The 18269-nt window shown below is 29.1% G+C and overlaps 1 protein-coding gene across 1 annotated transcript; it reads left to right on the top strand.

Annotated features, from left to right (window-relative positions):
* The first annotated feature begins 7102 nt into the window (after positions 1-7102).
* LOC103498271 (lecithin-cholesterol acyltransferase-like 4) lies at positions 7103-13999 on the top strand. Its single transcript, XM_008460827.3, has 11 exons — positions 7103-7751; positions 8691-8782; positions 9190-9308; positions 9504-9639; positions 10056-10107; positions 10331-10431; positions 11093-11275; positions 12064-12221; positions 12371-12425; positions 12631-12684; positions 13381-13999. The coding sequence occupies exons 1-11, from the start codon at positions 7511-7513 to the stop codon at positions 13801-13803; spliced, it is 1614 nt and encodes a 537-aa protein (XP_008459049.1). The 5' UTR covers positions 7103-7510; the 3' UTR covers positions 13804-13999.
* Positions 14000-18269: the final 4270 nt, after the last annotated feature.

Raw genomic sequence — 18269 nt, 5'->3', positions numbered from 1 at the left:
TATTATAATTACCCTTTCCAATACTTCACCTTTTCTCCTTATAAAAATTGTTAAAAAGAAATATGTCTTCAAACAAATAATCTTTCCTACATTTTTAAATTCACAACCCAACATAACTTTAAATTTTAAGTTTAGAAATTGAAACCAAACACCTTTTCAAATAGGGGGAAAATAAAGAATTAGTTTTCATCTTCTTCTTCAAGAGGATCGGTGCCCCCTTCTTAGAATTTCTTTCTGGCCACTCGTCTACCTCCACCATCGATGGCCACCACCTGCACGTCTCAGCCACCCGCCATCCCTCTTCGGTTGTTTTTGGGTGATTTTTCTTTTTTTTTCTTTTTTTTTTTTTGGTATTTTGGTTATGGGTTTTAATACCCATTAAAGATTGGGTTTACGGAATTTATTATGGAGCTAATGAGAAGCCATTTTTGGACTTTGAAGGTTGGTCGAAGAATTTTTGGAATTTATATATGGTTTTTCAAACAAATCGAAATTTGAAGTTTCAACGTCAATCGGCTAAGTTATGTTGGAGAATTAAAATTGGTTTGTATTTCATAATTTTATTGGATAAAATTATTATTTTAAATTTGTTGGTCGGTTGAATTTGAGAATTTAATTGCAACCACAGAATTGCTCTAAGTGTATGGTAAGTGATTTACTACCGCGACACAAGAACAAATATGTATTGAATGGATTGAGTTGGATTAAATTACATTGACAAGGGTATGTACCAAGTTGGATTGAATTGTGTTAAATTATATTAACAATAAGATTAATTGTAATTTATTTTGGTAAAATCATGAAGCATGATGATTATGTAAATTGAATTAGGTTATTAAACAAATGACTAAATCAAACGAACAAAATTTGATTGAATTAGAATGTTTTTGGACCGATGGTAAGTATTAATTAACTTTAGCTAGGGCTATTACATCCTAAGTGACTATTAAGTGTCTATTTTTACTATTAATGTGTGTCCCACGAGATCACTAAAGAAACCCGTGATCATGTCATTGGAGCTATATATGACTGATGTTTTTGCTTTTCTTTTTTTTTTTTTTATTATTTCTATAATTTTTGAATGCTATGATTAGATGGTAATTGAGTTTATAACGCTTGTTTTCTTTAAATGATTTTGTTAGGACCCGATTAAGTTATTTTTAATTCTTTTATTTAATTAATTTAACACCACCAAAAGTTGTCTTCATTTATTTATTTTTTAATAAAATGATGTAAACTTTGCATAGTTTTAGTTTTAAAAATATTAATTATATTTAGGTAATAAAGTGCATGGTTACAAATTTGATATATCTAAAAAAGAATGAAAAAGGAAAAGAGGTATTACCAAGAAACTTGTTGTTCTTCCATGTTGCATGCATAATATAGTCTCAGCCCAAGGAGCCAAAATTGGTTTTATCGATGAACTAACTTTCCTTCCATCTTCAAACCACTTTTGCAAAAAATGCCTAATTCCATCTAAGTAAACTTGCATCAGCTAAGTTTCTATCCTTCTTTCAAAACTGATGCACCCTCCCAAGAGAATAGATTCAATAGCAAATTTGTGGACTATACGTAATTAGGATGATATCATATCCAATTGCTTCAATCACTTAATCTTTCAGTAGCACATTGCAACATTCTCACCAAAGAATATTTTTCATTTTCTCACATATTTGAAGACTCAAATGCTTTTTTTAGCTCCTAATTGCTCCAAACTAACCTTGAATGCTTCGTAATATTTGTATTACTCAAGATCTTTAATATACAAACATTTAAGTTCATTAAATATCACAAAAGGACAAGATTAAAGACATTAATTAAGGGTCAATTTTTATAACGTTTTTATTTCTTATTTCTTATTTTTGTTTCTAATTTTGTAAGGAATATTTGTTTAATTACATTTTCTGTTTCTCATTTCCAAAATTTAACACAAAATTTGTTGGTGGGCCTGTTGATAGGTAGGCATGCCTTAGATGATTTCCAACCTTGTGTTAGACATAAATTTATTTATTTTTCCATAATAATTATGCTACATTATTTTTTCTTTCATCCTCTCTCTTTTATTATTTTTAGTGCATTGGAAACTGAATATCATTTTACGATATATAAATTTTGTTTACTAACACTTTAATTTAGGTTTGCTTTTGATATTTTACGACCAAACATTTATATAATAGTATACCTAAGTTAAGTTTAAGGGGTCTTTTAAAAAATATAACAACGCGACAAAATATTTACACTGTATACAACAATTTCGAAAATGAAAAAAATTCACATTCTCACAATAGAAAATACAAAAGAAAAAGTCTCATTATTGGCACCCAGCACGCATAATATATTTGGTTGATAGTTTAGATTTGGGTATTCTTTGTCATGCAATCGTCTAAATTTAGGTAGTCAAATCTAGACGATTTTTTTAAGATTCTTTGTTAAACTATCGCTTGGATTGTAAGTTTAGATTTGGCTAGCCAATATCCCAACAATTTTTTAGGATCATTTTTATTTGGCACATGATCTTAAACCAAATAACATATAAATAAATAAACAAATAAATCTTTAATATTTGATACACGATCTTGAACCAATAAAGAATAAAAGAAAGAAAGCAGAAAAAGAGAAAAAGACAATGGAAAGGAAAATAAAAATTGCAGAAAAAGAAGATGGAAAGGAAGGGTAAACTTGACATATTAAAAAAAAAATAGTCGGCTTCGTGAGCTTTTTCATTTTGTTACACAGATCATAAATATTGTGATGTTTTGTTACATTTATGGAAAATGACTCGAGTGAAAAAAAAAATAATGTTGGGATAAAATTTTAGCAAGATATAAATGAGAAAAACAATTATATCATATTTATTAGTCTTCCATTTTTATAATTATTTATGTGTATGGACCTTAAATATCATAAAATTTTTGGTGCTATGATACACACACATTGTTTATTTAAAATCAAAACTACACAAACATTGCTAAAACATATAACGAAAGAAAATTTCATTATTTTAATATTTGGTTGATTTTTGAAACCTTAGCTTCCTTGGATCCACAATAAAATATAGACTAACAATTCCTATAATTTCCAAGTTTCAAATAAAGACTTAAAAGCTAAGTTTGCCCAATCAAAGTCAACCAAGACATTACGTAAACAACTTGAACTATTGGTAGCTATATTTTTTGCATTAAAATTTTTAATTATTTTGACATTAAAGAAAATGTAATATAGTTTTTCTTAATATATCCACCTTAAATTTAGGGGTTTAATAAAAATTAGAATAAGAAGCAAAAGTTTTTAAGTTAAAAGATTGTATAACATAGTCTAAAAGATCGTTTATATATTGGTACACGATCGTTCAAATCTTCATTAATGGTTGTTTGAATCTATCACTTGTATATTTGGGATAGGCGATTGATCGTTTGGATAGTGATAGTGGTCTATCTTTCTTTATCTGGAATAGACGACTGATCGTATGTACCAATATCTAAATGATCTTGTACATAATTTTGTACCAAATCTAAATGATTTAGATATACGAACTTGTACCATATTTAAATACTCTTGGTAAACGATCATTTAAATATTGGTACACGATCGTTTAAATCTTAGTAAACAATTTATTTATATCTTAGTAAACGGTTGTTTAGATCTATCACTTATTTATTTTGGATAGATAGTGATCTATCTCTATCTATCTAGATAGACGATGATAATTTAAATTTTAGTACAGGATCGTATGGTGAAAAAAGAAAAAGAGAGATGACAAAGAAGGAAGAAATTCTGGAAGAAGAAAGGAAGAAATCACAACTAAGAAAAAATAAGAATGTGAAGATAAGAGAGGTAATAACATGGAAAAAATGTGTAGGAATTCAATATTCATCTTGGAAAATTCAAAACCAACGAGAGCAAATATGAAATTCATGAAAATACAATGTTAGTTTCATTTTTTTTCCTTTTTGTTATACGAACGTAAATATTTTCATGTTTTGTTATATACTAGTGACAACACGTGCTATGGACGTCGAATGTCAATGCTTTATTAAAAATTTAAATATATTTTTTTAAAAAAATTACAATCTTTTTTTATATTGATAACCTACTTTTATTTTTATAAACTTGTTTAGAGTTAAAAAAAAATATCATAGAAATTATGCTAATAAATTATTTGTTTAATAGACATACTACGTATCGTAAAATACACAATTAATCAAACATTTTTAATGATATTTTCAAGTACATATATTATATTTTTCATTATGTTCTTATTAAAGTATATTTTTTCATAAAATATTTTCTACATAGTACAAATACAAAATAAAGTAAATTATTAGAACAATACATTTTTAAATGGAAAAAAAGTTTGTTGGAAGTATGTGTGTATTTTTTTTACATATTGCTAATAATCTGTTTTATACTGGTAACCATAAGTTATTAATTATCTTTTTTTTCCTTTTTAAGACAATCCATGATTATGAAATACAATAAAAATAAATTCTAGAATCACCCCTTTATCTTCACGTTATAAAACAAGTGCAAAGACAATTTCCAAATCAAACAGTTATATGTAGTCAAAATGCAATTACCATAAGTAGCAATTTATTGACATCGCTATGACAAAAATCTTGTGTTCACTGTTTGTTGAATAGGAAATTGTAAACAAGCTATTCTTGATATTACTCTAATGATTGTTGTGTATACTTACCTTAATCAACAATACTCATATACAAAAATCTCTATTAATTTTGCTAACTAGTGACTTTTGGTGCCTCATTCTTCTATTTTGGTTTTTGTCTCAATAGATTGGTTTTTACGTGACTTGATGCTCCAATTGGCGTGACCTCAAACATTCTCATGTTTCTATATCGTTATCTGTCATCGCAGACTTGAGAGAATAATATTTTTCAATTAACATAATAAGTTGTATATAGTGAATTAAATTAGTAGAATGAGAAGAGACCTTAGATGCAAAAATTTATTTATTTATTATTGGTATGAAGTGTTTAATTAATGTTAGTTAGTGGATGGTTTTGTAATGATAAAAAAATTAATGAAAATCATTTTCTAAAAAAATTGGAAAATCTAAATGATTTTTGGAATTAGAAAAAATAAAGTGTAACATAATTTGTTTGAAATGCAATTAATATTTAAATATTAATTGTTAATTAATTTAACAATTTACGTAACCTTACAATTTTCTTTTAAATTTTTATTTAACAAATTTTAAAATTAACATAATTACCACTAATATTAGTGGTTAGAACCACTAAAATAAAAGGGACAAAAATTAGGAAAAAAAGTTTATCCTTATAAGCCTTTTAGTATAGATGTGTAAATTAAATTTTATTGGAAAATTTTCTAGTATTTCACACTATATATTTACCTTTGTTAACCTCACACGTTAATGTTTGGAGATCCCATCCTATTTATGAATGTATGTTAATATGACACAATAAGTAGGATAGTTTGGAAATTCTTTATCTTATAATACTCGAATTCTTTTATACTTTATTAATATACTTAATTATTATTAATTGCAAATTTATTATTTATTAGTGATAGACAATAATATTTTATTATATATATATGTTAAATATTTTGATTCATGGTGTTATATTTGAAAACAACCTAAAAATATATTATAGTCCTATTATAGTTCTAGAACGAAAATAATATATTATAGTTCATTATAGTTCTAAAAGGAATTAGATGGACATCAGAAGTTAGGTTTGGTTTGATTTGATTACCATTTTACTTCGTAAATATAACAAAACCCCAAAACATTTATGATCCTGTGCACCAAAAATCTATGTAGCCAGTAAAACATTTTTATAATTTCCAGATTTTTCCTTGAATAGTGTGGACAATTCAACACTTCTCTTTCTTCTTCTTCTTTCTTCTTCTTTACGATTTATTCATATTCTCTTCAAGATTTCTTCATCACTTCTTCCAAATTTTTCTTCTTATATTTTTAAAAGATTTTTCTTTTGTATCTTCATCATTTTCGGCAAGATTCTTTGAAGCTACTTCACATTCCTCATATTCGAGAATATCAAGATTGTTTAAATATCATTTTGACATGATCTAAGCGATCGTTTACCATTGTCAACATGACTGTTTACTATAGTTAACATGACTGTTTACCATAGTTAACATGATCGTTTGAATTTGAAGTCTTTTTTCTATCGTTTAAAAAGAACTACACGATCGTGCTGATATGATTGAAATGATTTGCTTGCCCTAGTTAATATGATCGTTTAATATGGTCAACATGATCGTTAAATTTAAAGTTTTTAACGACCATTTACATTAGACTACACGATCGCTTACCATAATCAACACGATCGTTTTCCATGGTCAACAAATCGTTACATTTGAAGCCTTTTTTCATCGTTAAAAAAGAACTACACAATCGTGTATCATAACTATAGTACTCGATCATTTAGAAGAAAATTACTCGTACGCCTGTGGTCGATTAATTACGTGTTGACTAAGACATTTTTGGTATTTTTCGTTGTGAACCTGTAAACTTTTTTGTTTTCAAAATTGTTTTGTAAATATCTTAACAATGGGTTATTATTATTATTATTTTGGAAAAACCCCCTATTTCTAATTAAAAGTTGAATTCTTAATTATTTTTTTAAGAAAACAAAACTTATTTAAAATTTGAAAATGTTAGTAAAAATATATAAAATAATAATAAATATTATTATTATTGTTACCTATCACTTGTAGGTTTATTGTTGATAGATTTGATACACAACCATATTTGAAAATAGTTTTAGCAATTCCGTAATTAAATGAAAAGAACAAATGGAAAAATATCAATTTAGATCTTTAGTTTGGAGAGTTTTATCAATTTAAACCTCAGACTAATAGTTGTATCAATTTAGACTCTAAACTTTTATAACTGCGTCAATTTAAAACTTAAACTTATGTGTTTTTATTAATTTGACTTTGGGAAAAGTTGTGGTTTAAATGGTTATATTTAGATAAAATTGAGGTAAAAGTTGAATGCTATTATTTTTAAGTTAAAAATGGTAATAGTTTAGGGTGTAGATTGGTATTTAGCGAAAAACAAAACAGAAAATATTAGATGTCTTATTGAGGAAAGAAAGAAAAAAAGAAAGAAAAGAGATAAACAGTAGAGGAGAAAGAGAAAATGGGTCAAACAGGTTAGTTAATTGATTGGATTTCTTGTTTCATCGAAGGAGAAGGCGGAAGGAGAAGGAGAAGAGAAGAGAAGAGAAGAGAAGGTGGAGCCGTGTTGGCCATCGACCCACAACCTTCATTCAATCATTTGCAAATCAGGACAAACCTTAGTTAATCCTTCCTTTTAGATTACCCTCCAAGATTTCACACTCTTTCGCTTCAAACATCCCCAAATCCTTATCCCATCCTCTTTCTTCTCCTCTCCCTCTTCCTCTTCCAACTATTCGGCTTTCGTTGACCGGATTTCTCCCCTCCGATCCTCCTTCTTTGGCCTCCACTTTCACCTAGGCAGGGAGCTTTAACTGCCATGGCTCTGCTATTGGAGGAGATTGTAAAGTCCGTTGAGTTGTGGTTGAAGCTTATCAAGAAGCCTGACCCCTTCGTCGATCCCAATCTCGATCCTGTTCTTTTAGTGCCGGGGGTTGCTGGTTCCATCTTGAATGCGGTTAATGATGATACCGGCAAAGAGGAGCGAGTTTGGGTCAGGATATTCGGAGCTGATTCTAAATTGCGAACCGAGTTATGGTCTTTTTACGATCCCACTTCTGGTAATCTTATTGAACTAATTTTCTACATATCTTGTGGAATTTATTTTCTTTATAAATTTTAGATAGGTTTGGTGCTTGATTTTTTTTTTCTTACTCTTGCTTTAGGCCTTGGGTTTCCTTGGAATTTGAGCGAAAACAATGAGATGGAAGTCATCAATGTAGTTGTAGTTTATCACAGTGTTCAAACTTTGCTCAGACTCTAGCTTTAGCCTATTTTAGACGGCCATATAATATCCGGAATTTGTTATAATTCCACTATGATCAATTTTGTTGTGAGAACATCTTTAATAAATAACACAAATATATTCAATTCTGGTTTAAGGAGAAATGGATTCTGGTCAAGCTCATTCTAATTTGTTTTCAAGAGATCTTGCAAGGATGTATTGTTAACTAATCGCTATTTGAAATGAAAATGTGGTTATTATTCGGTACTAGCTTTATCCAATTTTACTCAAACTGATTGAGTGGACTTGTCAAGCAGTTTGCTGGGAAAGGATTTAGTTTTGCTAGGCTTGGCTAGTCTGCTGTTGTTGACGTTGGGATCAACTGGATGTGGATATCACATTAATGAACAGCTAGCAAAATTGAGTGATGGTTAATTGTGATTATGGTGAAATGTTTATTGTGCATTAATAAACGTGCAACATGAAGGTTTAAGCCGCATCCTTTCATTTATCTTGATTACGTTCATGACACACTTATGATTTGAAATTTCTTAAAACAATTTTTTCCCGTGTACCCTGATTCTTGTGATGTGGTATGAGAAAATGCTTTCAATTGTCAACCCCAAGTATCTCATTTCAATTATGATGTATAATGTTAGTTCTGAAATCTGACATTCTCTGACTATTATAAAATTTCCCATCTTCCATAAAAGAGAAAAGTTTGGCGGTGTTCAATTTCTGTTTCCAATGCAACTAACATGATCTAGTGAAACAGGTAAGTCTGTATGTTTTGATCCCAAGATCAAAATTAGAGTTCCGGATGAGAGAGATGGATTGTATGCGATAGATACTTTGGACCCTGACATGGTATACTCTCAAGTCTTATTTATTTGCAGATTTCTGTTTAAATATATTTTACTCTGAATTTTTTTGCAATTGGGTTGAAATTATTAAATGAAAGATCTAATAATTTTCTCTTGTTCTTCACTTGCATGTCCACACTAAGACGTGTACATTATTTATTTTTAACAGTCTGTTTGTATATGATTATGTTCAAGCATAGGTAAATGTTTGTTTTTTAAATATAGTATCAATGAATATACATGTATGTGGTTATATTTTATCCCAAAACTTTGAACTGTTCAAATTCTTAACACTATTCACTTCAGGAGAGAAATGTTTTTCTGATTGTTTTATTCAATTAACAGACTAAGATAGTTGAAAGTTGTACGTAGTGGACTGAACAAGATTTTTACTTTTTATTTGCACCATAGATCATTGGATGCGATTCTATTTACTATTTCCATGACATGATTGTTGAAATGACCAAGTGGGGTTTTCAAGAAGGAAAAACACTTTTTGGATTTGGATATGATTTTCGCCAAAGTAACAGGTATCAACTAAAATTCAGATTATGTTATTAATACATCATTTTTTCCTGCTTTGAAAGTACAGGAAAAATGTAAATGATGAAGTTGTTTTTATGAATTTCCTTATTCAGTTCTTGTTATAGATTGTTTGCGTTTATAAATCCTTTTAGGTTTGTGGTTTTGGGTCTTGAACACTTATGCTTGGCCTGTTTTTCTAGGTTGCCAGAAACATTGGATCTCTTAGCTGCAAAACTGGAGGCAGTATATACTGCTTCGGGAGGAAAAAAGATTAATGTCATAAGTCATTCGATGGGCGGTCTTTTAGTGAAATGCTTCATGGGCTTGCGCAGCAAAGTAAAAATTCTCATTCTCCGTATTATTATGTACAATCATCTGTAACCACCTTCATCCTAACTCCTAGGGGTGAACCATCCTCCGTTTTCTTTTTTTTTTTTTTTTTTTTGGGGAGGGGGGGGGGGGGGGGGTGCGTTCAAAAATCTTACAAAGCTAATTCTAATACAGAAAAGGGGCATACTATGTACCCATAAATTATTTTACAAAATCTGAGCAGCGGGGAAGGAGCTGCAAGCCCTCCTCTCAAGTTTGTCACCCTATTTACATCAAACATTTTCCTAGTTTATTTTGCTTATTTATTTCCTTTTATTGTTTTCTTAGGAGAAGGGTGGAGTATATAACTGCTTTTTGCACGTATTCAGATTCTTTGCACATCTTAAAGTCTTATTTTAATAGATTCTTTCATTTTCTTGCAGATTTTTGAGAAGTATGTGAAGAATTGGATTGCAATTGCTGCACCATTTCAGGGTGAGACTTTAGAAGTATCTTCCTATAATGTACTTTTCTCTAATGTTGATTGCGTGAGTGAATAGGTTATAAGGTGGTTTGAATGTCCTCCAATCTTCCTTTTTATTTTCTTTTAAAAAAATTTCGGTGGTAGTTGGCATATGCTATTGCTAGTCTGAATGTGGATCCTAAAAGTGATGTTAGAGATGCACTCAATTTAATAATTGAAATATGGGTTTAATAGGTGCACCTGGATATGTTACATCAACCTTTGTGAGTGGTATGTCATTCGTTAATGGATGGAGACAGAACTTCTTCATATCGAAGTGGAGCATGCACCAATTGGTATGTGGCAAAATGATGGTATTCATTATATGTTTTCACGTTGATTGAATAGTTACATAATTTTGTAGGAGGAATATGAAACTGGATGAAATTCACTTTATTGCATTTTCTTCCCTTACAAGAATTATTCACCTGGTCATATTTATTTCATAATTTTCATTTTTAAAGATGGAGAAATTTGGTCTTGTAATTGATGTGTCAGTGTCAAGCACATGTTTTCTCTGGTTTCTACCTTCCGACTCTTCGGTTGAGCTTGGTTCTTCTAGTAAAATACAATTGAAGAGAGTTCCTTCTAGGATTAGGTGGGTCTGTAGATATTAGCTTTCGAGTGGTTTAATGCTTATGTTAAATTGAACAGGAAAAGGTTGTTTAGGTTTCTTTTCTTTAACTGTGTGGTGTCTCATTTAGAAAAGTTTAAGGATCAATCTTCTTTCTTTCTTTTTTCTTCCTTCTTCTTCTTCTTCTTCTTCTTCTGTTTTTTTTTTTTATTTTTGTGCTGAATATTTTTCAATATTTGTTGTTCTTTATGCAGATTTTGTATATTTTAGTTGTTAAACTGTATTAAAACTCATTACGGATACTCTTGTGGCTTAGCTAGTTTGGTTAACTCATCCTGTTTTTAGTTTCTCTATAACTAAAACTGTTTTTTTCCACTCCTCAGCTTATCGAATGCCCATCACTTTACGAACTAATGGGCTCTCCAGACTTTAATTGGCAACACATTCCTCTTCTAGAAGTTTGGAGAGAGAAACATGACAAGGATGGGAACTCTCATAATGTGTTGGAATCTTACCCACTTAAAGAAAGTGTTGAAATACTGACAGAATCCCTTTCCACAAACAAAGTGAGTTGCACTTGCTCTGTAGTACATCACATCTAAAGGTTGAAGTCGCCAGTATAGATTGTGCTAGATTTTAGGGTCAGTTGGTTTTCTCTTATTTTTTTCTATCAATTGTTTCTTGTTGCCATCTCTCGTTTCCCATTGTCAAGAAATGTTCCCAAAATTATACCCAAATTTTAGAAATAGCACTTTTTTTTTTCAGGTTCCAGTTCTTAAAAAATATGAAGAAAAATATTACTTTGAAACTTTTTACCTATATTATTCTTTATAAATATTAAATTAATAAATAAATATGACAACTGTTTTTTAATGTTTGATTAAAAAATTAATTTTCACGTTCATTTTTAATGTTTTAAATCTAATATTTGATGGAACGAGAAATACCAATGGTTATCGAGCATACTTTTGGTTTTTTAAATAAAAAAGAAAAAAACAAAAGAAAAGGAAACAAGAAGCAATATTATGTGTACTTAAGTTTTTCTTTCTATAAATGTGGGAACGATAAATGTGTTACACGAAACGAGAAAGTTATCATCAAACAAGTCTTTAGAACATTATTTCTCAATGATTCTTACGAAGTTACCAAAATGAATTGATCCATAATTCAGTGAAGTCTGTAAAGCTAGTGGTTTTTGGCACCATTAGGAGTGAATTTAGATGAATTACATACGTACGCCTCTTGTCTATGAGATGTTACTATTTGACGTAGGGAGATCAAAGACATTCCAATTTTTTGGTCTCTGATTTTGGTCTGCATTCTCAAACTATTGAGTTCTATGTACTTGAACCAGATTCTTCATGATGGAGTAGATATTCCCCTGCCATTTAATTTGGATATTTTGAAATGGGCAAACGAGACGAGGGAAATTTTAAAGAATGCTAAACTACCTCCTCAGGTCAAGTTTTACAATATATATGCAACTGGTCTTGAAACTCCACATACTGTTTGGTAAGCCTTCATTTTGCTCTTGACGAAATTCAGTGAATTTATTATAAACAAAACCTTTTGTTTATTTTCATGTTTGCTTGACCATATTATTTTATGATATGTCAAAATTTTGTTTGGCTTCTGAAAGTGATGTATTGTTCATTCTACAGCTATGGAGATGCAGAAAATCCTGTCGCTGATTTACATAAACTGCGATACACTGAGGTAACTGTTGTCTTTCTATAGCATCTTTTCAACTATAATCTTACATACTCGAGGATTGGAACCCTGAAGATATGTCGCCATATAACTTTTTGCTACCAATGCCATTTTATGTTATACAATTCTCTTTTTCCTTTGAGTTTTGAAGATGAATATGGAAAGCTGACTTGAAATTTTCATAATTTAATTTTCATAATTTAATTTTCAGCCCAAGTATGTTTACGTTGATGGCGATGGGACAGTTCCGGTGGAATCGGCAATGGTTTGTTCTGTTACCCTATTTTTCTTTTCCTAAAAAGTAATAATAATGAAGCAGATTGAGATTCCGCTCTTTGCATTATCCATCTCTTGGAGGTCTATTCCTGTTTGGTCGCTCTTGTGAAATGATGGTTGGATGCATTTTGCTAATTGTTAAAAAGGCAACCACTTCCTTTTTGGTTTCTGGAAGTTGCCTATTTCCTCTGTTTCTTATAATTATTTGCATCCTTTTAAGTTCAATTGTTGAATTCTTAGCCAAATTTAAAAAACAAATCAAATTTCAAAAACTAATTAAGTTAAATCTCTTTTGTGTTTTCAAAATTTGGCAAGGCCTTTTAAACCATTGATAAAATTTAGATCACAAAGGAAGGAATAAGGTGGAAGTAGTGTAGAATTTGGAGGTGGAAGTAGTGTTTTTAAGTTTAATTTTAAAAACCAAAAACCAAATAGTTACATAACATGGATTAAGTTATCAAATTTTTGTCTGGACGTAGATCTAGTATTCTGAATTGATGATTGGATGTATTTTTTGCGGATCGTTTATATAATTTCCTACAATGCGAACTATGATCCATTTTCTAGTCATGTAGCTTTCTGATATGTTATGTTGCCGCTTATCTTTGCTCATTTTTGTCGTGTTGCTAAAATGGTCAAACGAGTAGGATAAACTCTCAGAAGCCTTGATGCCTTTTCTTTTCAGGCTGATGGACTTGATGCAGTAGCAAGGGTTGGCGTCCCTGGTGAGCACCAGCGCGTTCTTAGAGACCACCGTTTGTTCCGAAGCCTGAAGCATTGGCTCAAAGCAGGCGATCCCGACCCCTTCTATGACCCACTGAACGACTACGTGATCTTGCCAACAGGTTTTGAGATTGAAAGTCATGTGGAGAAGGGTCTGGAAGTAGCAGCTTTGAAAGAGGAATGGGAGATCATCTCCAATGACCAAAATAAACCAGACGAGTTGTGTAATGGGAAGCCAATGGTGAGTTCGATAACATTATCTCAAATTGTCGGGGACTGCCCATCCTCTAGGGCCGAGGCTTGCGCAACTGTTGTAGTTCATCCCCAGCAAGACGGTAAGCAACACGTTGAGCTGAATGCTCTTAGCGTGTCGGTTGATGCATAAAATTAATTGTCATGTAATTGTGTTGCAATCAGCCTTACAAGGTGTGCAATTCATGAACGGTCTGTACAGTCATTTGTGTGATGAAAATTGTATATTTAAATTTAGATAATTTTTCTTCCTTATGTATATAGCAAATGAAATGTATCCGAATGATTGTTTCTCCAAGTGTTATAATTTTAATAATTTAATTATGTAAGTAAGTATCACAGATTTATTTCTAAAAATGTACCTTTTTTTTAGTCTTTAGTTTTATAAAAACAAATTCACATACCAGGAGTTTGAGTGTTCTTTTCAACTTTATGTTCTAGACTGAAATAAGACGGTAGAATTATTGTCAACTTTTATAACCACTTTTAAAATTAGGTTCAAGGTATAGTCTTTATATTTTTTCTTAAATTTATTATTTTTGAACTATAGAGATCTGTCAACTAAATTTCTAAATTTGTGAGTAGCCTATTTGGTCATTGAATTTAAAAATCTACATTTTTATCTTTGAGTTTTTAAAAATAGGTTTAAGGTTTTTATTAGTTTTTTCTCCCTTCTCTTTCTACCATTGTTACAACATCTCTTCACTTCACTCGACCCAACCACCTTATATTTGATTTTGGGTTGGTTGGTTTTGTGTCCGTACAACCATGTTCAGTTTGGGTTGGACTGTATTGAATCATACCACATTCAACCATTTATGCACCTATAAAAATGATACATTCTGAAAACTTAGGACAAAATGAATTTAATCTTATAAATCCGAGATTAGAAAGATACATTTTTAAAACTTAGGAACCAAACATATATATTAATCAAAACTTGGAGAGTAAAAATAAAATTTCCAAAAAGATGAACAAGCATCTGTTATAGAGGATTTTTATATTTCTTTCTAATGTTCTTTTTTTCAATTTGATGATTTTTCTTTATGATTTAGGTTTTTTTTGATGAATCACCAATTTTTAACAAATATCATATGCATAATTGATATACCAAATTTATAAAAAAATCAGTTGTATAATTATATAAACATAGAGTTATAAAGAATGACAAATTTGACAAACTATTTACAAAATATAGCCAAATTTCAGATTCTATCGATAATAGATATCGATAGACTTTGATATGCTTCTATAAGTGACAATGTAACATTAATAGACAGTAATAGAAGTTTATCAGTTTCTATAATTGATAGAATCCAAAATTTTGTTATATTTTGTAAATATTTTAGTTTATTATAATGGTGTTTTAAAAAATATAACAAAACGGAAAAATATTTATCGTATAGAACAATTTCGAAAATGAAAATAGCCCACATACCCATAATGAGAAATACAAAAAATGGCCCTGGTTAATTGACACAAATGGCATACACAATCGTTTAGATTTGAGTTAACATTTTTTTTCTCAAGATTCTTTGCTACAAAATTGTTTATATTTAGTTGTTTAAATTTGAATAGCCAAAACTAAACGAATTTTTATCAAGTTTTTTTAGTTTAGATTTGGTATACTGTTGTTTAAATTTGGTTAGCTAAATCTAAACGATTTTTTTAAAAAAAATTTGGTTACACGATCGTTTCTATTTGTATGATGTTTAAATTTGGGTAGCCAAATGTCAATGATTTTTTTTTCAATATATTTTGGTAAAAGATCGTTTAAATTTGGTTAGTCAAATCTCAACTATTTTTTTACAAGATTTTGCGGTGTGTGATCGTTTAGATTTGGTACGTAATCGTCTACTAGATCATTTAAATTTGGGTACTCAAATCTAAACCATTTTTTTTAATATTCTTTAGTACATGATCTTTTTAAGATTCTTTATACACACGATCGTTTACATTTGACTATTTTTTATATATGATCGTTTAAATTTAGGTATCCAATATCTCACGATTTTTTTTCATCTTTTATATTTAGTACACGATGTTGAACCAAATAAAAGAAAAATATAAAAGAATAGAAAAAGACGATGAAAAAGAAAAGAAAAATTGAGAAGAAAGAAGAAAAGAAAGGACAAACGAAAAATTGTAGAAGAAAAGAAAAAGACTAGAAAAAAAATTGCAGAGTAAGAGACGCAAACATAAAATATTTTAAAAACATGATGAGTTTGATGAGTTTTTTATTTTGTTATACAAATCGTATATATTTATGAAAATTACCTTTTATTTTACTATATTGGGAGATGGTGATGATATATTAAAAGGGATGATCCCACAAATGAACCAAAAGCCAATATTACTAAGAGAAAACCAAATGTGATGGTGTGCTACTTATTTATTCAACTAAATAAAATATAATTTGCATAAATGAATTTGATTTCATAAATTCACTATAGAAAATGTTGATGTAATGATTTAATGTGACATTATGGGGTTAGTTTGATTTTTAAAAGGTTAATAGAAAATAGATAATAAAACAAGAAAATTATTATTTATTAAAGGGCAGGAAATGAAATGAAATAAAATCAATGTGTGTGTGTGTGTGTGTGTGTGTGTGTGTGGGTTTTAGGTTAGAGTTTGATTTCTTTCTTAATCAGCTTCTTCCGATACTTTCTCCTCTTTCTTCTTGTGATTTGGTTTATATGATGTTGATATATATAATATCTCTTTTTCCTATTGTTGGGCTGCGTTATTATGGTTTACATTTAGATTTTCCCCCTTCTACCCTCTATACTCTTCTTTTATATTATATAAACTCATCTTTATTTTAAAATTTATCTTCCTTAATTTTATTCATTTTTATAATTTAATATATAATATATATATATATTACTCTTTTTTAAATATAACAAAAAAACTCCTAAATATTTACCTTAACCCAATCACTTTTTCATTATTTGTGTTTACTTAATTTTGATTGATTATTGCTAAACTATTTTTTACTTCTTTTCCTTTTTCTTCTCTGCATTTATTCTTCTCATCTTCCATAATTATCAATTTTTTCATAATTCTTACTTCTCCTTTTCTTCTTTCCAATTTCTTCATTTTCTCTTCTAGAATTTCTTTCTTTTTCTTCACCTCTCATTCTATTTTTTCCTTTTTAGTCCAAAATCTAAATGATATTGGTACGATCGTATACTAATATCTAAACGATCAGTTGTTTATCCCAAATAAACAGAGATAGACCACTATCATTAATAGATCATTTAGACTTGGTACACAATCGTTTAGAATTGATACAAGATTGTTTATACTAGATACAAGAGTACAAGATCGTTTAGGCTGGGTACAAGGGTACAAGATCATTTAGACTTGGTACAAGAATACAAGATCGTTTAGATTGTTATAAAATCATTTTCTTCAAGCGTGTGTGACCGATTAACTATGGAGGTATTTTTGTTGTTTCACGCTGTGGGCTTGTCGGCTTTTTTGTTTTTCAAAATTATTCTATATGATATAAATATTTTTATATTTTGTTCTATTTTTTAAAAAACATTTTTTTTAATGCAATATGATATATGACTGCTTAATTGGTGAGATCCTATAGCCTATGTGAATATAATTTAAATCTAAAATATAATCATAACCATCATCTGTTATTAATAAAAATATGCTAAAAATTTAAAATTTACAAATGTGTAAATTAGCTTTGGGTTTATACATAATTTAATTAAGGAAATTGTACAAGGTTCACCAATATTTCTAAATAGCAAGCTTGACTTTTTAATTATTTGAAAAATGTCAAAACTACCCCCATTCCATATTAAGTCCTTTAGCTAAATTCTTAAAAGAAAAGTTTCCTTAAAACCAAATTTTTAACTTAAAAAAGTTAGTTTGATTTTTAAAACGTTAATAGAAAATATATGATAAAACAAGGAGTTTAGAGTTATTCTAAGTATTTATTAAGGGGTAAGAACTAAGAAACAAAATAAACGAATTGGTGAATTGAATCAATGGGTACACAGTTGTGTTCTTTATCCATCTAATTTTTCTTATGATATAAACAAAAAATTAAATAGGTTCTGTTAATATGTGGGTTTTTATTCGGTTGGTTTTTCTTGGTTGGGTTTAGGTTCTATTCAGAGTTTGATTTCTCTAAAACTAAAATAAATTTTTTTATAAACTTAATTTTTAAAATCTTAAAATAATAATAATAATAATAATAATAAAAAAAGATCAACTAATACCAAATTGTTTCAATTGGTAATTTTGGAGCATAATTTCATAGTATATTAGTAACATTCATTGTCATTTATTAGCGGTTACGATCTCCGTATATTAGTGATATTTTACGATAATTATATATTATAGTTGTTTTTTATGTTATATTTGAAAACAAACTTTTCGTATTAACATTTTTTAAATATAGTAAAATAAATTAAAATATTTACGATATATAGTAAAATTTTAGATTCTATTCATGATAGACACCGATAAGCTCCTATTATTGTCTATTAATATGACTAATAAAAACATATCAATATTTATCATTTGATAGAATCTGAAATTGTGTTATATTATGTAAATATTTTCTTAAATTTA

The sequence above is a fragment of the Cucumis melo genome, chromosome 12, assembly GCF_025177605.1.
Source record: "Cucumis melo cultivar AY chromosome 12, USDA_Cmelo_AY_1.0, whole genome shotgun sequence".
NCBI lineage: Eukaryota > Viridiplantae > Streptophyta > Magnoliopsida > Cucurbitales > Cucurbitaceae > Cucumis > Cucumis melo.
Note: the sequence above shows the minus strand (reverse complement) of the source record. Positions and strands in the feature narration are given on the sequence as shown.

Bases quoted from the DNA above. Each gene is read 5' to 3' on its own strand.
- LOC103498271 (XM_008460827.3), top strand. From the start codon at position 7,511: ATGGCTCTGCTATTGGAGGAGATTGTAAAGTCCGTTGAGTTGTGGTTG. The intron at 8,783-9,189 runs GTATACTCTCAA...TTTGCACCATAG, and splicing joins ATACTTTGGACCCTGACATG to ATCATTGGATGCGATTCTAT. The intron at 12,685-13,380 runs GTTTGTTCTGTT...TTTTCTTTTCAG, and splicing joins TTCCGGTGGAATCGGCAATG to GCTGATGGACTTGATGCAGT.